The following is a 21,502-nucleotide window of genomic DNA, read 5'->3' on the forward strand; positions in this document are numbered from 1 at the left end:
GGGTTTTGCTTCCTGATGAGCAGGTCAGAGCCTGTAGATGAGGGTGACTGTAGGACTGAGGGTTAGAAAGTCCTTCAGGGATGTTTCCATCTAGCAGGGGACCTCTTCCACTCTAGAGACGAGGGCAGATGTCTGGCTGAGAGGCCCTATCCTTGGAAATAACTGAATGAACACCATAAGATTTTGAATCTTCAACTCCATATGATCACTAACAGAAAACATCATTTCTTGTCAGGGCAAACTAGAAAAAAGTGAGTGGGTAACTTTTTGTTGTTGTTGTTGTTGTTAAAACAAACCTTTCTTTCCTTTGTAAATCTAAGAAGATTTAAGATGTTGTAGAAAATACAGAGGGAGGCCAGACAGTGGCTCATGCCTATAATCCAAAAGTTTTGGAAGGCTGAGGCAGGAGGATCAGATGAGGCCAGGAGTTCGAGGCTGCAGTGAGCCATGATTGTGCCACTGCACCTCAGCCTGGGCAACAGTGAGACCTTGACTCTAAAAACCCAAAAATCAACTGTGTTTCTACTTCCCTGAGGAAACCACTGTATTCTTTCAGACTTTTTTCCTATGCACATATATAGATGTATTTACACGAATGGTAAGATACATCCTGTTTTTCCATTTAACAGTTGGAAACCCTATTAAGGCTATCATTCCACATTGGTTGAGGCATGTGTTGGCCATTCCCTATTTATAGAATTGTAGGTGGCATTTAGCAGTTTAGGGTTAAAATCTGCTCCATGATGCTGCTGCGATATGTTCTTGATGAGACTTATATTTCTGATGATACAGCTAGGAGCCTTGATGAAATAATCCCTTATCATAAGGAACACACTTGCACACCACCTCACAGACTGTTAAATGTTACAATGAAGGCTATTTTGTCTACCATGTGTGGATTTTACTAGAATCATTTTTGGAGAGTAAAAGTTGACCTCCTTGTGACTTCATTCCCAGATTATGAAAATAAACTATCTGGAGCTGTAGAGTTCATTTTCACCATCCACAACAACATCTTTGTGTATTCATGCACACACACACGTGCACACACACACACACACAGTTTGACTCTAAGGCAATACATGGCTCAAGGAATTAATGTACCTTGCAGACATATTTATTACAGTTTAATATTAGAATACTCCTGTTCGTTTATTCATTTGTTCAGCATTTATCAAGTACCTATGAAATGTCAAACATTTTGCTAGGCCTAAAGCTGCAGAGATGTAGGAGACGTATTTCTTAGCCTTAAACCAGAGTTGAACGGAGGGGCTGGCCTGTACAGTCGGGCTGGCACAGGGTATGGGTGGGCCAGCGGATGAGTTCCAGTAAGTCGGCACGGGAGAAGCAAGGAAAGCTTCCCTAGTGGGTAGATTCGAGTCAGGCAGGATGGGAAGGGACTTTCCAGTTTGATAAGAGAAAGGGCTCTCCTTGTCAGGCAGGCAGAGAGAGCGTCAGGTGGTGGGGAAGGGTGCCAGCAGAGGTGACACCGCAGGACTGGCAGGCGGGCGGGGGGCAGCTTCCCTCATTCCTCAGTGCCTCAAGTGCCCTCCTCTGTAACATAGAACTGATGACTGTTACTTACCCCATGATTAAAGGATTCAGTACATGTAGAGCCCTTAGAACAGCACCTGGCAATGTGAGTAGCCCTCACAGTTCAGTTAGCTGACCCAGAGGAATGTCAGCTATTTTTTGTTAATTTTGGCAGCATGACTTCTTTTTTTTTGATACAGAGCCTTGCCCTGTCGCCCAGGCTGGAGTGTAGTGGCGTGATCTCCACTCACTGCAATCTCCACCTCCCGGTTCAAGCAAATCTCCTGCCTCAGCCTCCTGAGTAGCTGAGATTACAGGCATGTGCCACCACACCTGCTAATTTTTGGTATTTTTAGTAGAGACGGAGTTTCGCCATGTTGTCCAGGCTGGTCTTGAACACCTAACCTCAGGCGATCCACCCTCCTCAGCCTCCCAAAGTGCTGGGATTACAGGCATGAACCACCACATCTGGCCCTTTGGCTGCATGGCTTTTGAGGAGTTAACCTATTCAGAACCCTGAGACCTCAGTAGGACTTGTTGCTAGGTTATTTTGGACTGAGGATCCTGAAAAGGAAAATGGCTGCCATAAATTCAGTCATATCCAGAGCCCTGGGAGATGGAGCTAAGTAATGAACATATTGCCTGTTTTTACTCTTTGTATCCCAGGATCTATGCTCTTTTACTCCCCTCCACGGAAGGGGCCTTTTCTTTTGACCTGAAACGTTAGCCCCGGAAGTTACTGGGTGAGCATGCTATTCACAGAAGTGGAAGAGGATCCCTTCAGTCCCACCTCTCTATTTCTGCTCTTACACCAGGCTGTTGAGGTTTTGGTTACGGTTAGCTCAATTTTTGAGTAACTACTGGGCATGGTGGCTCACGCCCGTGATCCCAACACTTTGGGAGGCCAAGGCAGGCAGATCATTTGAGGCCGTGAGTTCGAGACCAGTCTGGCCAACATGGCGAAACCCCATCTCTACTAAAATTACAAAAATTAGCTGGGCGTGGTGGCGCACACCTGTAATCCCAGCTACTTGGGAGGCTGAGGCAAGAGAATTACTTGAACCCAGGAGGCAGAGGTTGCAGTGAGCCAAGATCACACCACTACACTCCATCCTGGGCAACAGAGCAAGACTCCGTCTCAAAAAAAAGAAAAAAAGAAAAAACAGAATTTTTGAGTAACACATTTACCGTACTGGGGGCAGTTATGCGGGTGTGAGCCAGATCACCTTTGCCCTCCTCCTTTTCCTCCTTTTGGCGCTTAAGGGCTAACTTCCCAGCAGGTGGCAGTACAGCACGGTTGGCCTCAAGTCCTGTGCTCTGCAGAGGCAGGGCTGGGCAAAGACCAAGATTAGAATCTAAAGCTGCAAAAATAGAATCTGTTCATTAAAACAGAGGAAACTTTATTATTTAAGCACACGTGAAAACTTAAGGTGGCCTTTGTAGTAAGCCACATGTTTCTCCTGTCAGCGCTTCACTTCTAAACAATATGTTTATACTTCACACTGCCTGAACTGGCATCAAAAATTCCAGTGTGTTCCCAGCTAGCAGAATAATCCTTCTGAAATGTTTAGAATTAATCAAAAGTTGAATTGTACCTGTTCGTTTCCTCTATCAAATATAGAAAAATCTGTGTTACCCTCTCCTAACGTGTTACTCTCTGCTAACATGTGCAAATGCGTTCTCAGTACAAAAGTCTGATTTCCTTAAACTGACTCATCAAAAGGAGTTATAATGGTAGAGTCCAAATCAGAATTTCTTCATTTCAGGTCATTTAAATGCCAAGTTTATATTCCCCCAGTCTGCCTTTTTTTCCCTTCTCCCTTGGGGTGGAGTAATGTTATTACTCCTTCTCTTTTTTTCTGTTTTTTAATTTTCATATCACATCAGATAATTTATAGGACTGCTCAGAGTCAGCTGGATTAGTGAATGGAATACTTAAAGAGACAGAACTAAAATAGGAGTTGAGGTTGGGTGCAGTGGCTCACGCCTGTAATCTCAATGCTTTAGGAGGCTAAGGCAGGAAAATCACTTGAGGCCAGGAATTCAATACCTCTGAGCAACATAGTCAGATCCTGCTGCTACAGAAATCTAAAATAAAAATAAAAATAAAAAGAGTAGCTGTACATGGTGGTTCATGCCTGTAGTCCTAGCTACTCAGGAGGCTGAAGTGGGAGGATTGCTTCAGCCCAGGAGTTTGAGGCTGCAGTTACCATATCATTGCACTCCAGCCAGGACAACAGAGTGAGATTAGATAGATAGATAGATAAATGGATAAATAGAACAAGAGCTTAATTGCTTTTTAAAATACAGGTTACATCTATTTCTTTCTCGCTCCTCTTCTTAGTGTGTAAGATTTTTAAAGACACAGCCCCAGCGTCATTTTGTCTTTCACGAGTAAACATCATTCTAATGGTGAAAGTACTTTGCTGAAGTGACTCAGCTCTGGAATTCTGAGTCATCCTTCATTTGGTCCAAGCAGAAAAAGCCTCAGTAAATATTAAAGTGCAGCAAGCTGTTAAGCCCTTGATAAACCTACTCATAATTTATTTGCTTCTTAATGAAAATGTTTCCTTTTAAGAGGAATTTTAAAAGTTTTAAAAGTCTAATTGTATGTTTCTTTACTTTTATGCAGAAAACATCTCCTGCAAAGATCTGTAGGTAAGTTTACTGCCCTCCCCACAAAAAGCCCTAATGTAAGATTTAACCTAATTTTAACTCGGATGATAAACTGTTTGTTGAAGATTCATACTCTAAGAGGTGACAGAGGAATTTATTATAAACATTCATATATCCCTAATTTGTGTCTTAGTCTAAAATTTCCTGTGTTTCTCTTTTCTTTCTGAAATATTTTATTCCAAAAGAGAAAACACCAGAACCAACCTGTGCTAGATTTCAATCATTGATACCCAAAACTTTACTAACAGTTGTGTGATACTGATGGAGAATGAAAATGAAAAACATGGAAATGACTTAAAAATTTAAAAGTAATGTTTGCAGTTTGTTTGGTTTTAATATTTTCCGTGGTGGAAAAAGCACCAGCCTGTAAGATCAGAACTGCAGTCCTGGGCCACAGCAGGGTGATTGTGGGCAGCTTTCCTTGTCCTCTTTGCCTCAGTTTCCTCTGCTAGAGCGCAAACTGGGCTGTCCTCTCATTCAGACCCCGGTGCCTGCAGCATTTGAATTCTAACCTGGGTGCCTTGCATCCGACTGCTTCCCACTTCATCTGCAGGCCAAGCAGTTCAGTCCTGGAGACAGAAAACCAACAAAGGTGCTTTGACAGATGGATTTAGGATTTCTGCTGCAGCTATTTGTGCAGCTATTTCAAGGTTCCACCTTGAAAGAACAAGACAAAACCAAACTTCAGGACTGTCCTCCTGTTTAAAAGGAGATTAGCAGGTGTCAAAGAGAGGCAGTAAAGCTCATGATACCTGATGTAATCAGGTACTGCTCGAGGCCAGGTGTGGTGGGCAGGCAGGCAGGTGTCTCACCGTTGGGCATCCCCCGTCTTCCACAGCCCCAAGAGGTTGTCTGTTTGGGGGGATCTCTGTTGCTCATTCCCCATGGATGGGAAAGCGTCCTCTATTCTATGAAGCCTTTCACTATAGGGAGACACCAAACCCATCAGTTTTCTCCTCTCCTCCCACCAGAAAACCTGTCTATTCCCGGGCAGGCCCAAGAAGCTCCCCGGACAGTCTGTCCTCCACTTATCCCACTGTTTGCTTGGATTCTTCTCTAGATCATTTGTGTGTTGGGGTACCTTGAAAGTCAGCAAGGCTATAGGAGTAGGGCGGGCTGGAGCAGAAAAGTGTTCTGTGCCTCGGCTGCTCCGTGTTGTCCTGACCTTCCCAAGGCTATGAGGCGCCAGCTCCGAGGGCCCCTCTGCCAGTCCTCCTGCCTCTGGCCCAGCCGGTCAGTGCTGGTCCGTTGGGTACAGTGGCAACTACACATGGTTATAGCAGTGAGCACCATCAGAATTGATCAGCACCACTGTTTTCAGTGTACTAAGATTACACATGCCAAGTTGTTATGTGTTACATATATATGTTTATGAGTACATATAAAAACATGTAGTCTCTATATAGAATACAGAATCTATGTTGGTAGGAGATGGCATATGGCAAAGTTCCCTGAAAGTGAAAACATTGTATTCAGCGCTTTTGTTCACGCCTTTGATCCTTGGCTGTTTGCTGCCTGATGGAATAGTCAGTAGTTAAGGGGCACTATATATACGTTGCCTCTATAAAATGGAAAGAGGAGAGAGACTAAGTGATAATTTGGGTTTTATGCTTTCTGGCACCTGCTTTTAGGAGGAGAGAGTGGGGAAAGCTAGAGGCAAGAGCTTTCGGCATATGAAACTCAGAAGGAATAGGCCGTAAACCAGGGATTACTGAACCAGCTCCAAATTGACTTTCTAATGAGTGAGGATAGCTTCCTGAAAAATATCTGTGTTTGGCAGTGTTACTTTTTGTGCAAGAATTTTTAAAAATTGCTTTACTGTGGAAATTTCTAAAGACCTATCAAAGTAAACAGAATACTGTAATGAATGAAGTCCTGTGTACCCAGTTCCCAGCTTCAGCCGTTTTCAGCTTCTGGCCCCACCCACTGCCTTGCTCAGTATTTATTCCAGGCACCCTAGCATTTCATCTGTAAATATTTTAGTATGTATAAGACATCTTTCTAATAAAACATTTTATGGGGGGAAAGTTTAAACCTACAGAAAAGTTGCAAGAATATTACAAGGAGCTCCCATGTATTCTTCACTTAGATTCACCCATTGGTAACATTTTTTGCATTTGCTTTCTTGCTATCTCAATGTATATATGTATACACATGCATAAACATACATAAATATCACATGCGTATATGGAAATATAGATATTATTCTTGCTCTTATTTTTTCTGAATCATTTGAGAATAAGTTGTAGAGGTCATGACTCCACTCCTAAATACTTCAAGCTGTGTCTCCTAAAAGCAGCAATCCCTTAGATAACTAAAGTGCAGTCATTGAATTTCGAAAATAACATCTGATATGATACTATCATTTAATATTGAGTCCATGTTCAAATGTTGCCACTTATCTGGCCACAATATTATCATTGTTATTATTATTATTCTTTTCTTTTCTTTTTTGAGATGGAGTCTTGCTCTGTCACCCAGGCCAGAGTGCAGTGGCACATCTTGGCTCACTGAAACCTCCTCCTCCCGGGTTCAAGTGATTCTCTTGCCTCAGCCTCCTGAGTAGCTGGGACTACAGGCATGTGCCACCACACCTGGCTAATTTTTGTGTTTTTAGTAGAAAAGGGGTTTTACCATATTGGCCAGGCTGGGCTCAAACTCCTGAACTCAAGTGATCTGCCCACCTCGGCCTCCTGAAGTGCTGGGATTACAGGCGTGAGCCACCACACCTGGCACAATATTATGTTTTATAACATTTTTTTCCCCCTAAAGATGTCATGTCTAAGCCGGGCGTATTGGCTCAGGCCTGTAATCCCAGCACTTTGGGAGGCCGAGTCAGGCAGATCACCTGAGGTCGGGAGTTCGAGACTAGCCTGACCAACATGGAGATACCCTGCCTCTAAAAATACAAAATTAGCCTGGTGAGGTGGTGCATGCCTGTAATCACAGTTACTCGGGAGGCTGAGGCAGGAGAATCGCTTGAACCCAGGAGGTGGAGGTTGCGGTGAGCCGAGATTGCGCCATTGCACTCCAGCCTGGCAACAAGAATGAAACTCCATCTCGGCAACAACAATGAAACTCCATCTCAAAAAAAGAAAAAAAAAGATGTCATGTGTCTTTTGTACCCTTTAATCTGGAACAGTTCCTCAGCTTTTTATTGTCTTTCATTGCCTTCACATTTTTGAATAGGGGAGGCCTGTTGTTTTGTGAACTGTCCCTAAATTTGGGTTTGTCTCAGTGTTTCCTCGTGGTTCAATCCGCGCTCTGCATGCTTGGCAGGAATACCACCTGAGTGATGTGGTGTCCTTCCGAGCTTTATTTCAAGAGGCACACAATGTAGATCTGCCTCGTTATTGGTGGTATTAAGTTTGATCATTCGGTTGTGGGGATGCACAAAGGATTTTAATGCGATTTCTGTAGTGTTTTCATTTTTGAAATGGGCATATTTGTGGTTTGATTCCCCAGTTTTTCACTTGTATATTTTTGGGATCTGCAGTTGAAAAAACACTTGTTTCATTAGATGTGTCACAGGCACACTCTTTTCCTCCAGTGAGCCAGCTGTGGTTTTGCAGATGTCCTGTAAATGCCTGACTCTGGGAAACAGCTAGCTGAGGTCCAGAGAAGGAAAGGTCTGTTCATGAGTAGAGCACATAATTTAAAACTACACAGGTAGTCAGGTTCACAGAGGAAGAACAGAGGAACCAAGTTGGTCTCGCAGGATCTTTGCCTCATCCAAACTCCAGAGGCTGCATTTTCACCTCCACACTCTTGGGGAAAGCTTTGATGTTGAAAGGTGAAGCTGCAGTGTTTTATCTCCCTCTCCGCAGTGCCCTCTTCCTCCTGGCCGCAGCAGGATGCCTTCCCTTCAATGACTCCCAGGTAAGTCCAGGTGAACTCATTTGCCTTCAAAGTGTCTTTTATTCTCTGAAGCCTGAGTGTATGACCAGAATTTCCTAGTCCTTCCTTTTAGAAGCAGGATAACTTGGCCTATGCAGAAGCATTCCAAAGCTTGCAGGCTGGGTAGCTTTGGGCCTGGGCAATACCATTTCCCCAGGCTTTTGCCTTCTCCCCAAGGCTGCAGGCATCGCGGCCTGCAGAGCTCTGGTCCCTGGGCACTGTGGTGCCTGCCATCTGTCCTCTGTACATGCCTGGTGAACCTGCAAGCCAACGCCCAAGTTGCCCCAGCCTCAGGCATGGAGGCACAGTTGATTTCCTCTCCTCCCAAGGGCCTCATCTCCTACAAAGTGATTTTTTGTTTTTGTTTTTGTTTTGTTTTTGTTTTTGTTTTTGTTTTGTTTTGAGACAGAGTCTCACCATGTTGCCTAGACTGGAGTGGAGTAGCACGATTTTGGCTTACTGCAACCTCCACCTCCCGGGTTCAAGCAATTCTCCTGCCTCAGCCTCCTGAGTAGCTGGGACTACAAGCGCCCACCACCACGCCCAGCTAATCTTTTGTATTTTTAGTACAGATGAGGTTTCTCCATGTTGGCCAAGCTGGTCTCAAACTCCTGACCTCAAGTGATTCGCCCGTCTCAGCCTCCCAAGGTGCTGGTATTACAGGCATGAGCCACTGTGCCTGACCTGCAAAATGATTTTTATTTTATCATCCTGTGCTAAAGTTGAGTTTTCTTTATGAGGTGCTGAGGACCCACCCCCGCCCCCAGTAGTCCTCTCGTGTCTGGGTTTCCTTTCTTTCTTTTTTTCTCCCTCCTTTTCTCCTTCAGGATTATTAGGTCCCCACCAAGTGTCAGGCACTGAGCCAGGCTCTGGGGACACACAGAGGAAAATTAATCTTTGCTCAGGCAGAAGTCAAGCCTATTTGGAGCAAAGCGGAGGGAAACAGTCAAGTAAACAGATCATTATCACACAGGGAGGCCAGGGCTCTGTCCCTGAGGTACAGGAGGCTCTGAAGCACCTAAGACAGCGTGGGACCTCAGGAAGTAGCAGTAGCCACAATTACAGGGAACCTGCCGTGTGCCAGGCTCTGTGCCAATGCTTTCTGTGCCTTATGTTATTTAAAATCTCCCAACATTTCTGTAAAGGTGGGAGCATTATTATCTCCATTTCATAGCACAGAGTAAGGAGGCCCAAAAGGTCAGCAGCTAACAAATAAGTGGGGATTTTAGAATGTATCCCAGATCTCTCTGATGCTAGAGCCAGACTCTGCTTACAGGACCTAAATCTGGAAGAATGAGGAGGAGTTAGGAGAAGAAAGCAGGCGAGGGCAGTCGTGTAGTGTCATGAGTATCCTGTGATCCAGCATCATTGAGCACCTGTTGTGTGTCTACCCCTGTTCTAACACCTGCCCTCCTGGAATGTACATCTATGAGAGGGGAGGGCAGGGGGAGACAGAAACACATAAACAAATAAGGAAGAAATAAATAGGATGTGTCCTATGATACTACATCCTGTGGAGAATAAGAAGGGAAGAAGTAGAGGGTCCCCTTGGTTGAGTTGTAGGGGGAAGCAGTCATGCTTGGGAAAATGCAAGTTATCCTTATTCAGGGACAGCAGGAGGCTTTACATACAACTGGAGGGGTTGATGGGGGCTTGTCACAGAGGTCTTGGGGTGCCATGAGTTTAGATTTGAACTTTGTGAGGGCAGTGAGGGGCATGGGGTGTTGGAGGCAGAGTCCTGTTAGGAAGATGTTGTAGGCACCTGGGTGAGGAATGAGAGGGAACCAAGGAACTGACGTAAGGCCCCAGGGGTCCTATTTTGGGACCCTTGCTTGGCACTGCGCATTGATGACAGGGTTTCTGATGGCCACACTGGATTCCGTTTGCCTTGCTCTTACAACCATTTTTTCTTTTTTTAATTCTGTGTTTCAGTTTGATCCAGATGGATATTTTTGGGCTGTAATTCACTTATTCTGTGTAGGTAAGTTTTAAAATAGTACATAAGGCTGGGCACAGTGGCTCATACGTGTAATCCCAGCACTTTGGGAGGCCAAGACAAGCAGATCCCTTGGGCCCAGGAATCAGAGACCCGCCTGGGCAACCTCGAGAAACCCCGTCTCTACAAAAAATACAAAAATTAGCCAGGCATGGTGGCACATGCCTGTTGTCCCAGCTGCTCAGGAGGCTGAGGTGGGAGGATCACCTGAGGCCAGGGAGGTTGAGGCTGCAGGAGTCATGATCACACCACCACACTCCAGCCTGGGCAAAAGAGTGAAACCCTGTCAAAAAAAAAAAAAGAAAGAAAGAGAGAGAGAGAGGGAGGGAGAGAAAGAGGGAGGGAGGGAAGGAGGGAGGACGGAGGGAGGGAAGGAGGGAGGATGGAGGGAGGGGAGGAGGGAGGGGAGGAGGAGGAGGAGGGAGGAGGAGGGAGGCTTACTTGAATAATTGAGGTTTATTGTATACCCACTTTTTGGTGACCCTGGACAATAGGAACTTCAAATCCCAGGTGCGAAGGTTAAAATTAAATGGGCATTTTCTGGATTGGTTTTCTATTTTGAAGTTTTTCCTCAAATGTGTCCATTTCCAATATACTTTCCTCTTTTTTCACGACAAATATGAACTAACTCACCATGGCTTGGGATTTCACTTGCTCAAGTCAACTTTTGGAATGCTGATTGGTCTTCTCTAAAAACGTTGGGAAAATATTCAGAAGTTCATGTCAAAAACTTTTTTTTTTTTCGGTAATTTACCAAAAAAGTTGAAATTGGTCAAATAAAGGGACCATCTGATTTTATTACAAATCATATGTTCAGTGTCGCTTGTCTGTAGTCCTGGGGGAAAAGCAGTGCCCTGACTGTTAACACAGCTCAGAAATGTTCAGCAGTCCAGGAGTGTTTCTTTTTCATGTGCATCATGTCAGGGAAGTAACACCTTCCTGTTAATTGTGTCCTTTATTGATCATGATGCTTTCCATGCCCAGTACTCTGGGGACCACTGGAAAGACTGACTGCATTTTCATAGAGGATTATTGAATTTGCATCCTTGAAACCTTCCAAATGTTGATGGTCTTCTCCTGTCAGCTGGGGGTGACCCTCCTAGGGAAAAGGACCAGCAGTCATGCCTTTGGGGGCCTCTATCCATGTGGATTTTGTGTTTCCCTGGACATGCCAGCAGTTCCTTGAGCAGAATACCATCACCAGTGACATGTTTTATTTCATTTTCAGGGGCTTATAAAATTCTGCGGAAGTCCCAGAAACCCAGTGCATTAAGGTAAACTCTTAAACTCTTTTCTTTTTTTTTCCCTTGAGATGGAATTTCGCTCTTGTTGGAGTGCAGTGGCATGGTCTGGAGTGCAATGGTATGATCTGGAGTGCAATGGTATGATCTGGAGTGCAATGGCGCGGTCTTGGCTCGCCTCACCCTCCGCCCCCTGGGTTCAAGCAATTCACTTGCCTCAGCCTCCCAAGTAGCTGGGATTACAGGCATGCGCCACCACACTTCACTAATTTTGTATTTTTAGTAGAGAGGGGTTTCTCCATGTTGGTCAGGCTGGTCTCAAACTCTTGACCTCAGGTGATCCGCCTGCCTTGGCCTCCCAAAGTGCTGGGACAAGATAAACTCTTAATGTTTGGTGAGCTGTGGTTGGCCTAAAGGAAAGGGTTGAGGCTTGTGGTATCATGAGATTCTTCCATTCAGCCAGAGACTCTGCAGGCCTGGATTGTGGGGAGGGCAGGGGACTTAGTCCTTGAAGCCATCCCTCTTCTTGCTGTTTGGGCCACTCCAGGCTGTGTCCGCCAACACCTGGAACATGTCTGCCTTTAGCCGTGTGTGAAGAGGCATGGAAGTCTCAATCCCCTCCCTTCAGGGGATTCACATGTCACCTCTCAGATGACATGTGAATGAAATGTATGTGGCCAGCTGCTTTGGGTGCCAATCGGCTGCATCGATCACAGAGGGACAGTACTTTTTCTTGTTTCCCGAGCTCCATCCTAATTTGACTTACTTTAGACCCAGAAGTCTCTCCACTTACTAGCTCATTCTTGGGCAAAATGAGGCCTTTGTTGCAGGCAGTCAATGGAGCAGCTTTGGTGAATGTAAATGAGAAAAGACAAGACTTCAGGCCTGGAGCTGTAAGGCCAGTTCCCCTAGACTGGCCAGCTGGCCTCTGGGTTTTGGGGCCTGCTGAAGGCCTAATGAGAAAAGGTTTGAAGGGAATGACTCCTGAGAGAAGGTCATCCACTCTGAGAATGTGGGGCTTCCACTCCCTGGAGCACCTTTTGTTCTTTTAATTTAAAGTGTTTTTGTAGCAAGAAGCCAGTAGAGTTGCCAGATAAAATACAGGATGCCTGGTTGCATTTGAATTTCAGATAAGCCTCGAATAATTTTTGTAATATTCGGAACAGATAGTACTTACACTAAAACATTACCCTTTATCAGAAATTCAAATGTATTTGATTGCCCTGTATTTTTACTTGTTAAATATGGTAGCCGCAGAAGCCAGTCCAGTGGCCTGAGATAGTTGACACTCCTTTGAAAGTGACAAATGTATACGTTTGAAACAGTTGCCCACAGGTGAAAATGTGTGTGATTTAAAATGAACTAGTAACTGGTTTTGAATATTAAATACTTTTCCCTCTATTTATGGGTAATTTATAAAAGTAGTAACTAAAATAGAATTTATTAATAGAAGATAATGATTGTTTTATGTATTTAAAATAGTTCTGCTATTTCATTTATCTTTTTTTCTCTCATTCCTTAGTGACATTGACCAGCAATACTTAAACTATATATTCAGGTAAAATTTACATTTTTAAAGAACAGTTCATATCCTTTTAGGGCTAATGGATTTTTATTTTCCAATAATATTTTGATTGAAGAGTTCTGAGCCAGTGTGCCTGCCAGGAAGGTACGTTACAGAATTTGTGAGATGACCAGAGTTGAGGAGACCACCCAGAGCCCACCCCCTCACTTCTAGATTGTGTATCCCCGCCCGTGTCCCTGAGCTCGATTCCAGGGCTCCTTGGGTCCATCTTCCCAACTCATTCTCAGGCCCAAGGGGTGTCCAAAGAGAGGCTCTCAATGGGCAGGAGTGTAGGTGGAGGTGACTTTGCAGGCTCAGGTGTCCACACACATGTGTGAGGCCCTTGGGCTGCAGGATGAAGCCTGGGGTGAAAAGAAAAGGGAGGCATTGGCAGCCGGGAGTCAGAGGCTGCCCTGGGCTGCTCCATTCTGACATGCAGCACCAGGGAGCCCAAGAATTCTACATTTTAAACTAGACTTTCAGGTTATTTTGAAGGTGTATTTGTTAAGGCAGGATGAAGTCTGAGGCTTGATTTATAACTTTTAAATATGGTATGTGGACTTCTGTTTATATCCTTGTCCCAAGCCAAGCAGAATGAGCCTGCTTTACTAGAACAGCATGATATACCCTTTTTATATTAGTATAATTTATTCATTATAATGTGCATGTAATTTATAATCTGAGAACTCTAAGGGGTTTCCATGTTGGGAGGCTGAGGCAGGAGGATCACTTGAGCCCCAGGGTTCAAGGTTACAGTGAGTGATGATTGCGCCACTGCACTCCAGCCTGGGCAACGGAGAGATCCTGTCTCAAAAAAAAAAGTATACAGGGCTTCAAGTTACATTTTCCTTCAAACATAGTCCCACCACGGTACACCTAGAGGTGATTAATTGCAGTTCAGAAAACGTTTTCAGAAAACATATTGAGTACCTGCCACATGATGTCTGGCACTGCTAGGGATCCAAGGATGAATAAAATATGGTTCTTGCCCCCAGGGAGGTCGCAGTGTAGGATGCCACACAGGGAAAAGGATGAAAAGAGAATGAAGAGGAGTGTTCCTTTGATGTGAGCCTCATTCATCCTTGGCACCCTCCCATCGCCCTCTCTGGAAACCCCTCCCATCCCCCAGCACCCCTCTGTTGTGCCTTCACGCTGCCAAAGCCCACTGTGGGGGGCCCAATCCCCCACTCTCTGCAACCTCTTCTATCAAAACTCATGCCCTCCAGACCGATTGAGTTAGAGGTTAGGAATAAAACATGTGATCTAAGTATTGGAGGGATTTTTTTTTTCAAGTACTGAATGGCCTGCTTTGGTAGGAGTTAGGAGTGGCTTAACACTATATTTGCAAAATTCAAACAAGGATTAAAGGACCAACTCCTTCACTTAATTATTTCTTATATTTACCCCGTAATATTTTATTTGAGGTTACCCTTTGGGGTGATTCTGATGATGGGATTTGGGGTACGTGACCAGCTCTGTGAGATGCTTTGGGATGGTAAGAGGCCCCTCAGATCCTGCCATAAGAGTGATCACTTCTGCTCCTGAAGTTATAACCAAAAAGGGATTCAGGGAGATAAAATGATGGAGTATGAACAGGGTATATGTTTTCCAAAGAAAGGTGAGATGGAAGCAAAGACTTAGCCCATGCAAAGGGCTAATCATTGCAGTCTCCAGTCTCATTTACAGCTACGTGCAGCCCTGTCTTACACACCTACAACTTCTCAATGACCAGATGTGTGGCTCTTCCCATTGGCTTTCTCCCAGACCTCCTGTCTAGCCTCTGTCCACAGTGCTGCTGCCCTGGGGCCATCAGAGAACCTGAGCTTTAGAGGAAGAGCAAAGGAAGAACACGAGAAACACAGAAATGGTTCTGGGAGACAGCCCCAGAGCAGGCAGGGCTCCCAGTGGTTTCTTTGCTCACAGCCATCTTCCTCCACACTGCCTAGGATGTCACCACCGACTAGGGATTCCTTGTGGTAGTTCCCAATCCTGGTGCACTTTAGAGCCACTGAGAGGCCATAACAAAATAAAACAACCGATGCCTGCACCTCAGAGATTCCGATTTAAGGCAGGACACTGGGCTATTCTGATACGCAACCAGGGTTTAGAACCAGAGTAGGCCATCCAGCACTTTTAAAATTCCCTCCCGAATTGAACAGTGAGAACACTTGGACACAGGAAGGGGAACATCACACACCGAGGCCTGTCGTGGGGTGGGGGGAAGGGGGAGGGATAGCATTAGGAGAGATACCTAATGTAAATGATGAGTTAATGGGTGCAGCACACCAACATGGCACATGTATACCTATGTAACAAACCTGCAGGTTGTGCACATGTACTCTAAAACTTAAAGTATAATAAACAGTAAATAAATTTAAAAAATAAAATAGAATAAAAATAAAAAATTCCCTCCCATACTTAGAAAACATGTTTTATTCCTAACCTGTAATTTGATTGGCTGCCTGGGTGGCATGAGGTTTGATAGAAGAGGTTGTAGAGGGTGGGGGATTGGGCCCCCACAGTGGGGTTTGGCAGCGTGAGGCTCTGTGGAGGGGCACTGCGGGACGGGAGGGGTTTCCAGAGAGGACGATGGGAGGGTGCCAAGGATGAACAGGGCTCACATCAAAGGAACACTCCTCTTCATTCTCTTTTCATCCTTTCCCCTCTGTGGCATCTATTGAAAATCGGTAAAGGTAGTTTTCAGCCACATGGTGGATGGGCTGGATCAATTGTGGGCTAGCCTCTTGGAAATGTAACTATCTTGTACACAGTTAATTTTGTGGCAAACATATACGTAGCTCACACACAACAGCTAGCTTTTACATTGCAACCTATTTTAATTCAGAGTTTGCTTTGTTTAGCTTGTAAATACTCTTGGTAGATTAGGTGAGTATGATCGTAACTAGGGTCAGCCAGGACCAAGACAAGAGACACAGTGAACCCTCAGGTTGAGACATGGATTCATATTCTATCCCAAGCCTGTCTGTCCCAAGAGGCAATCTTCTTGCCAAAACATGAGACATTTCAAGACATTCTTACTCTCTCTGAGGAGCTGGATTTAGTCAAAATGAGTCAGTGCAGATAATTTGCTTTTAGGCAAATTTAACTATTTCCAAGTAAAATGGGTGGGAACAGCTGGGGTTTTTGGTGCGGGGGAAACTTCTTGACTACTTTGCTGTCTCTTTTCCAGTGTGGTGCTCCTGGCATTTGCATCTCATCCCACAGGTAAATGCCCCCACCAAGTGTTGTTTTGTTTGTCTGTTTGACATTGCTCATTGGATCCAGTGAGCCTGTCTCTCAGAGACATTTCACAAGAGAATGTCATTGCCCCCCGGATGACTGCAAGGGCAGGAACGTCCCACCTATTTGAAACTGCTCTTAACAAACCAATTTATCAACCAGGAATTTACTCTTACCCCTTCTTGTTGTCTGTGTTTTCATCCAGTATGATCTCAGATATACAGACAGGTCTATTTCCTGCCGAGTCAACTAGTGCTTATTTTGCCCTCTTCTGAAGTTCCTTTTCCAAGCATCCTGAATTGCTCTTCATTTCTAGTGTTAAAAAATTTGGTGAAAAAGTTCCCAAGTTCAAAAAACTCCCTGAATCCCTTTTTGGTGATCACTTCAGGAGCAGAATTTATTGCTCTTATGGCAGAATATGAGGAGCCTCTTGCTATCCCATAATATTTCCCAAGGCCTGCTATGGTACCCCAAATCCCATCATCAGAATCATCCCAAAGGGTAACGTCAAATAAAATATTAGGGGGTAAATATAAGAAATAAGTGGGCCAGGCGCGGTGGCTCACGCCTGTGTAATCCCAGCACTTTGGGAGGCCAAGGCGGGCTGATCACGAGGTCAGGAGATTGAGACCATCCTGGCTAACACGGTGAAACCCCATCTCTACTAAAAATACAAAAAATTAGCCGGGCGTGGTGGTGGGTGCCTGTAGTCCCAGCTACTTGGGAGGCTGAGGCAGGAGAATGGCATGAACCCGGGAGGCAGAGCTTGCAGTGAGCGGAGATCGTGCCACTGCACTCCAGCCTGGGCAACAGAGTGAGACTCAGTCTCAAAAAAAAAAAAGAAATTTAGTGAAGGAGTTGGTTCTCTAATTCTTGTTTGAATTTTGCAAATGTATTATTGAGTTACCCTCTTTCTATCTGGCATCATTTTTAAAGTTTGTATCATATGTCACCATCCAATTCTCATAATTCCAGATGAAAGGAGTCAATTCCTTTTTTCTTAAAAACACACACACACAAAACGAATGTTTACTGACCACTTGCTATGTATAAGGCATTACCCAGGCCCTCTAGGTCTCAGTTTTCACATCTAGAAAATGAGAAAGGTGCATTGGCTGCTTCCTAAGGTCCCTTCTAGGTCTCATCTTGTGCTTAAAGCAGTAACAGCTTTCTGTTGGCGTTTTCAGCTGCTTCTTTCTGTTGGTGTTTTACCTGCTATCTGAGCGAGGATCCTCAGGGACTTGTTGATAGTGACTCAGGAATAACGCTTCTAGATTGTATGTGACATATCTGAATCCGTGTCTCGTAAGGATAACTTGAATACATTTTCTTAATACATTACACTCCGCTTGCCACATGAAAGCACAGTTCCTATTGTCTGCCTGCTCCTGTGAACGATGACTTCTCAAAACTCCAGGGTTTACTGTTGAGTCCCCTCTCTGCTGTCATCTGCTGAAAGTCTACCTTTTGTGGAATAGTAAGTCCTGTGAAGCCATACTGTTAACCCTAAATGGCTTCTGCTTACCCATACTGCTGGTTGTCTGCCTTTCAGTTGCGTCTCCTATCATTCCTTTATGCAGCCAGGTAGCTGCCACCCAGCAGACATTTAAGAGCCGACTAAGTGTCCTGCCCCTTTGACATGTGCTTTTGTCAAAGGCCTTTCGAAAGTTATGTTCACAGATTCTCCTTGGTTTACATCCTGAATTATTTCTAGTGGACTTGGGTGAATAATTCTTTTTTTTTTTTTTTTTCCGAGACAGAGTCTTGTTCTGTTGCCCAGGCTGGAGTGCAGTGGTGTATCTCGGCTCACTGCAACCTCTGTCTCCTGGGTTCAAGCAATTCTCCTGCCTCAGCCTCCTGAGTAGCTGGGATTATAGGCACCTGCCACCATGCCCGGCTAATTTTTGTATTTTTAGTAGAGACGGGGTTTCACTACATTGCCCAGTCCAGTCTGGAATTCCTGACCTCAAGTGTTCTGCCCACCTCTACCTCGCAAAGTGCAGGGATTATAGGCATGAGCCACTGTGCCCGGCTGGGTGAATAATTTTTACCTAAAGAAATCATGTTGCCCTTCAGCTAAGAGGTTGTGCTTGTTCATTGTTACACTTACGATGGTCAGAGCTGGAAGGAATCTTAGCGATTATCCCAGGTACCACCAAATTGTGTTAATTACTTGTGCACCATCCTAATACAAATGAGGAGATTGAAACCCCGAGGAGTTAAGTGATTTGACCAAGATGATGCAGAGTAGGCGAGTAGTAGGTCTCCTGACCCTCTTTCTTTCTTCTTTTTTTGTTTTGAGACGGAGTCTCACTCTGTCGCCAGGCTGGAGTGCAGTGGCGCAATCTCGGCTCAATGCAACCTCCACCTCCCCAGTTCAAGTGATTCTCCTGCCTCAGCCTCCTGAGTAGCTGGAACTACAGGCACCTGCCACCAAGCCCGGCTAATTTTTTGTATTTTTAGTAGATATGGGGTTTCACCATGTTGGCCAGGATGGTCTCTATCTCTTGACCTCGTGATCCACCCACCTCACCCTCCCAAAGTGCTGGAATTATAGGCGTGAGCCACCACGCCCGGCCTCATGACCCTCTTTCTAAGTTTTTCTTTTTAAATGCTGCTCTTTCAGTGATCCTACACTTTATTATTATTATTATTATTATTATTATTTTGACATAGAGTCTCGCTCTGTTGCCCAGGCTGGAGTGCAGTGATGCAATCTTGGCTCACTGCAACCTCCGCCTCCCAGGTTCAAGTGATTCTTCTGCCTCAGCCTCCCAAGTAGCTGAGATTACAGGCACCCGCCACCACGCCTGGCTAATTTTTGTATTTTTAGTAGAGACAGGGTTTCACCATACCGGCCAGGCTGGTCTTGAATGCCTGACCTCAGGTGATCTGCCTGCCTCAGCCTCCCAAAGTGCTGGGATTACAGGCATGAGCCACCACGCCCAGCCCCCTACACTTTACTCTACAGTATCCCACTCTAGTGAATGCTTCTGTACAACATTCCTGAATTTTGGTCTGGAGCTACGTTTGGTTTGGGGATGTGTTTAGCCACCAGTTTCTGAACATGGTGACTGCTGGTAATAGCTTAGACATTTTGGCCAACAGTCTGACATTTTACCTTGAGTTATTGCTAAACTTTTAGGTCAATACAAAAATACCTTGGACACTTAATTACTCGTTGGGAATGCAAAGTGGTCAGAAGTATATGATTGTAGAATGTCCTGGGCAGAGGAGTCATTTAAAATAGGCTTTAGTTTCTTTTTGAGGTAATGAAAATGTTCTGGAATTAGATAGTGGCGATGGTTGCACAACTCTATGAATATACTAAAAACCACTGAAGTGTACACTTTAAAAGGGTGAATTTTATAGTATGCAAATTATATCTCAATAAGAAAATGTACTGGGGGAATAAAAGGACACCTTTCTCATTTGAAAACCTGTTTGGAGCTTAATTATGCCAGAAGGGATACTTGCATGGATTAATTTTCCTTCAAGTTATATTTTCATAATTTTTGAAAAAGAATGGACACAGATGTTCACCTTCCCTTCCCTCTCCTGCAGGACGGGGGATGGGTCTGCGGTGGGCAACCCAGGGCATTGTGGAGCCTGTTGGATTCATCAGAGAGAGTCCTGGGACACTGCTCTTGAAGGACTCTTCTCTGCAACTTGGATTTGTTACAGTTTCCTGCTAGCTGAGGTGGTGTCATTGCAGAGGCCAAGGACAGAAAGTTGGGCTTATAAGAAGGGTTTTGCTGGGCCGTGGCACTGCTGAAGTGGCTGTGGGCTCCCTTGCTGTAAAGGAGCAGGACTACTCTTATAGGGTGGCTCCAGTTCCTGCCAGTTCATTCATTAACTTTCTCATGGGACCCATGGGTAGTCTAGCCCACTTCAAGGTAGAACAGCACTTTATTCTTTCTCACTTGCTTATTACACTTGCCATCTAGAACATCTGCCATGGGGCCTGAGTGTGTGTTGGGTGAGCTGTCTTCCTGGTTCCCTACTGCCCCAGTTAAGACACAGTCACAGTCAGTCTCCATAGAGACAGTCTACTTGGAAGGATCTGTTCATACTTTCTGACATCTTACAGCAGGGCTCAATTCTTTTTGGTTTCTTCTTACCCTTTCTTTTTTTTTTTTTTTTTTTTTTTGAGACAGAGTCTCGTGCTTTCTTGCCCAGGCTGTAGTACAGTGGCACGATCTCTGCTCACTGCAACCTCTGCCTCCTGGGTTCAAGTGATTCTCCTGCCTCAGCCTCCCGAGTAGCTAGGATTACAGGTGCCTGCCACCATGCCCAGCTAATTTTTGTATTTTTAGGAGAGACGGGGTTTTACCATGTTGGTCAGGCTGGTCTTGAACTCCTGACCTCAAGTGATCCACCCGCCTTGGCCTCCCAAAGTGCTAGGATTACAGGTGTGAGCCTCTGCACCTGGCCCCCTTCTTTTATTACTTGTATCTTAGTTATTTGGTAGGACTTTAAAAACATTTTAAGATTGATATATAATTTACATATATGAAATATACATGTTAAATGTACAGCTCGATCAATTTTGGCAAATCTACATACCTGCATAACTTATCCCCCACCAAGATATAGAACATTTCTATCACTGCAGAAAGCTTCCTCCTGCCCCTTCCTAGTCACTCCCTCTCCACACCATGAAGGCCTCTATGGATCTGATGTCTGTTACCATAGATAAGTTCTGTCTCTTCTCAAGCCCTTGTAAATGGAATCATCAGTACTTTTTGTGTCTGGCTCTTACATGCAGCACAGTGTTTAGAGATTCATTCATGTTGTTGTGTATATCATGAGTTTGTTCCTTTTTGTTGCTGGTAGGGTTCCATTGTATGCATATACCACGTTTGTTTATCCATTTACCTGTGGATGCTCACCTGGGCTGTTCCCAGCTTGTGGCTGCTCTGAACATTCTCATACCAGCCTTTTTGTGGACTTATGTTCTCACGTCTCTTGGGTGAACATTTCGGAATAGGATTACTGGGTCTTAGAGTAGATGTATGTTTCACTTTCTAAGAAAGGATGTTTTCCAAAGTGTTTGTACCATTTTCCACTCCCACCCAGTAGTGTGTGGGAGTTCCAGTTGCTCCACATCCTCACCAGCATTTAACATTGTCAGTCCTATTTTAACTCTTCTAGAGGGTGTGTGAGGGTTTCTGGATCACCTCAGGTGACTGAGCTTCCCTCCTCACTCACGCCTGAGTGATTGGAAAGAGGAGCTCTCTTGCAGGTGCACCTTTGGAGTGTGCTGGCAGCAGTGGTGGGACTCAGGCAGGCATTTCTTCATCCCTCAGCATGGGCCTCCCCACAGAGTTTGCTCTGAGAATCTCAGAACGTTCC

At 44.8% G+C, this 21,502-nt stretch overlaps 1 protein-coding gene across 5 annotated transcripts in view; it reads left to right on the plus strand.

Annotated features, from left to right (window-relative positions):
• Nucleotides 1-21,502, plus strand: part of TMEM241 (transmembrane protein 241) — a 146,906-nt gene that overhangs the window by 56,638 nt on the left and 68,766 nt on the right. For 4 of the 5 annotated variants that reach the window (XM_033178136.1, XM_033178137.1, XM_033178139.1 and 1 more), the window contains 6 exons: nt 4,166-4,191; nt 8,037-8,088; nt 10,039-10,087; nt 11,331-11,376; nt 12,866-12,901; nt 16,098-16,132. In XM_033178136.1, coding sequence (XP_033034027.1) covers nt 4,166-4,191; nt 8,037-8,088; nt 10,039-10,087; nt 11,331-11,376; nt 12,866-12,901; nt 16,098-16,132 — 244 coding nt within the window. The remainder of the gene's footprint in view (nt 1-4,165; nt 4,192-8,036; nt 8,089-10,038; nt 10,088-11,330; nt 11,377-12,865; nt 12,902-16,097; nt 16,133-21,502) is intronic. The other variant, XM_033178138.1, reaches the window with a different exon arrangement.

The sequence above is a fragment of the Trachypithecus francoisi genome, unplaced genomic scaffold, assembly GCF_009764315.1.
Source record: "Trachypithecus francoisi isolate TF-2019V2 unplaced genomic scaffold, Tfra_2.0 Lachesis_group19, whole genome shotgun sequence".
NCBI lineage: Eukaryota > Metazoa > Chordata > Mammalia > Primates > Cercopithecidae > Trachypithecus > Trachypithecus francoisi.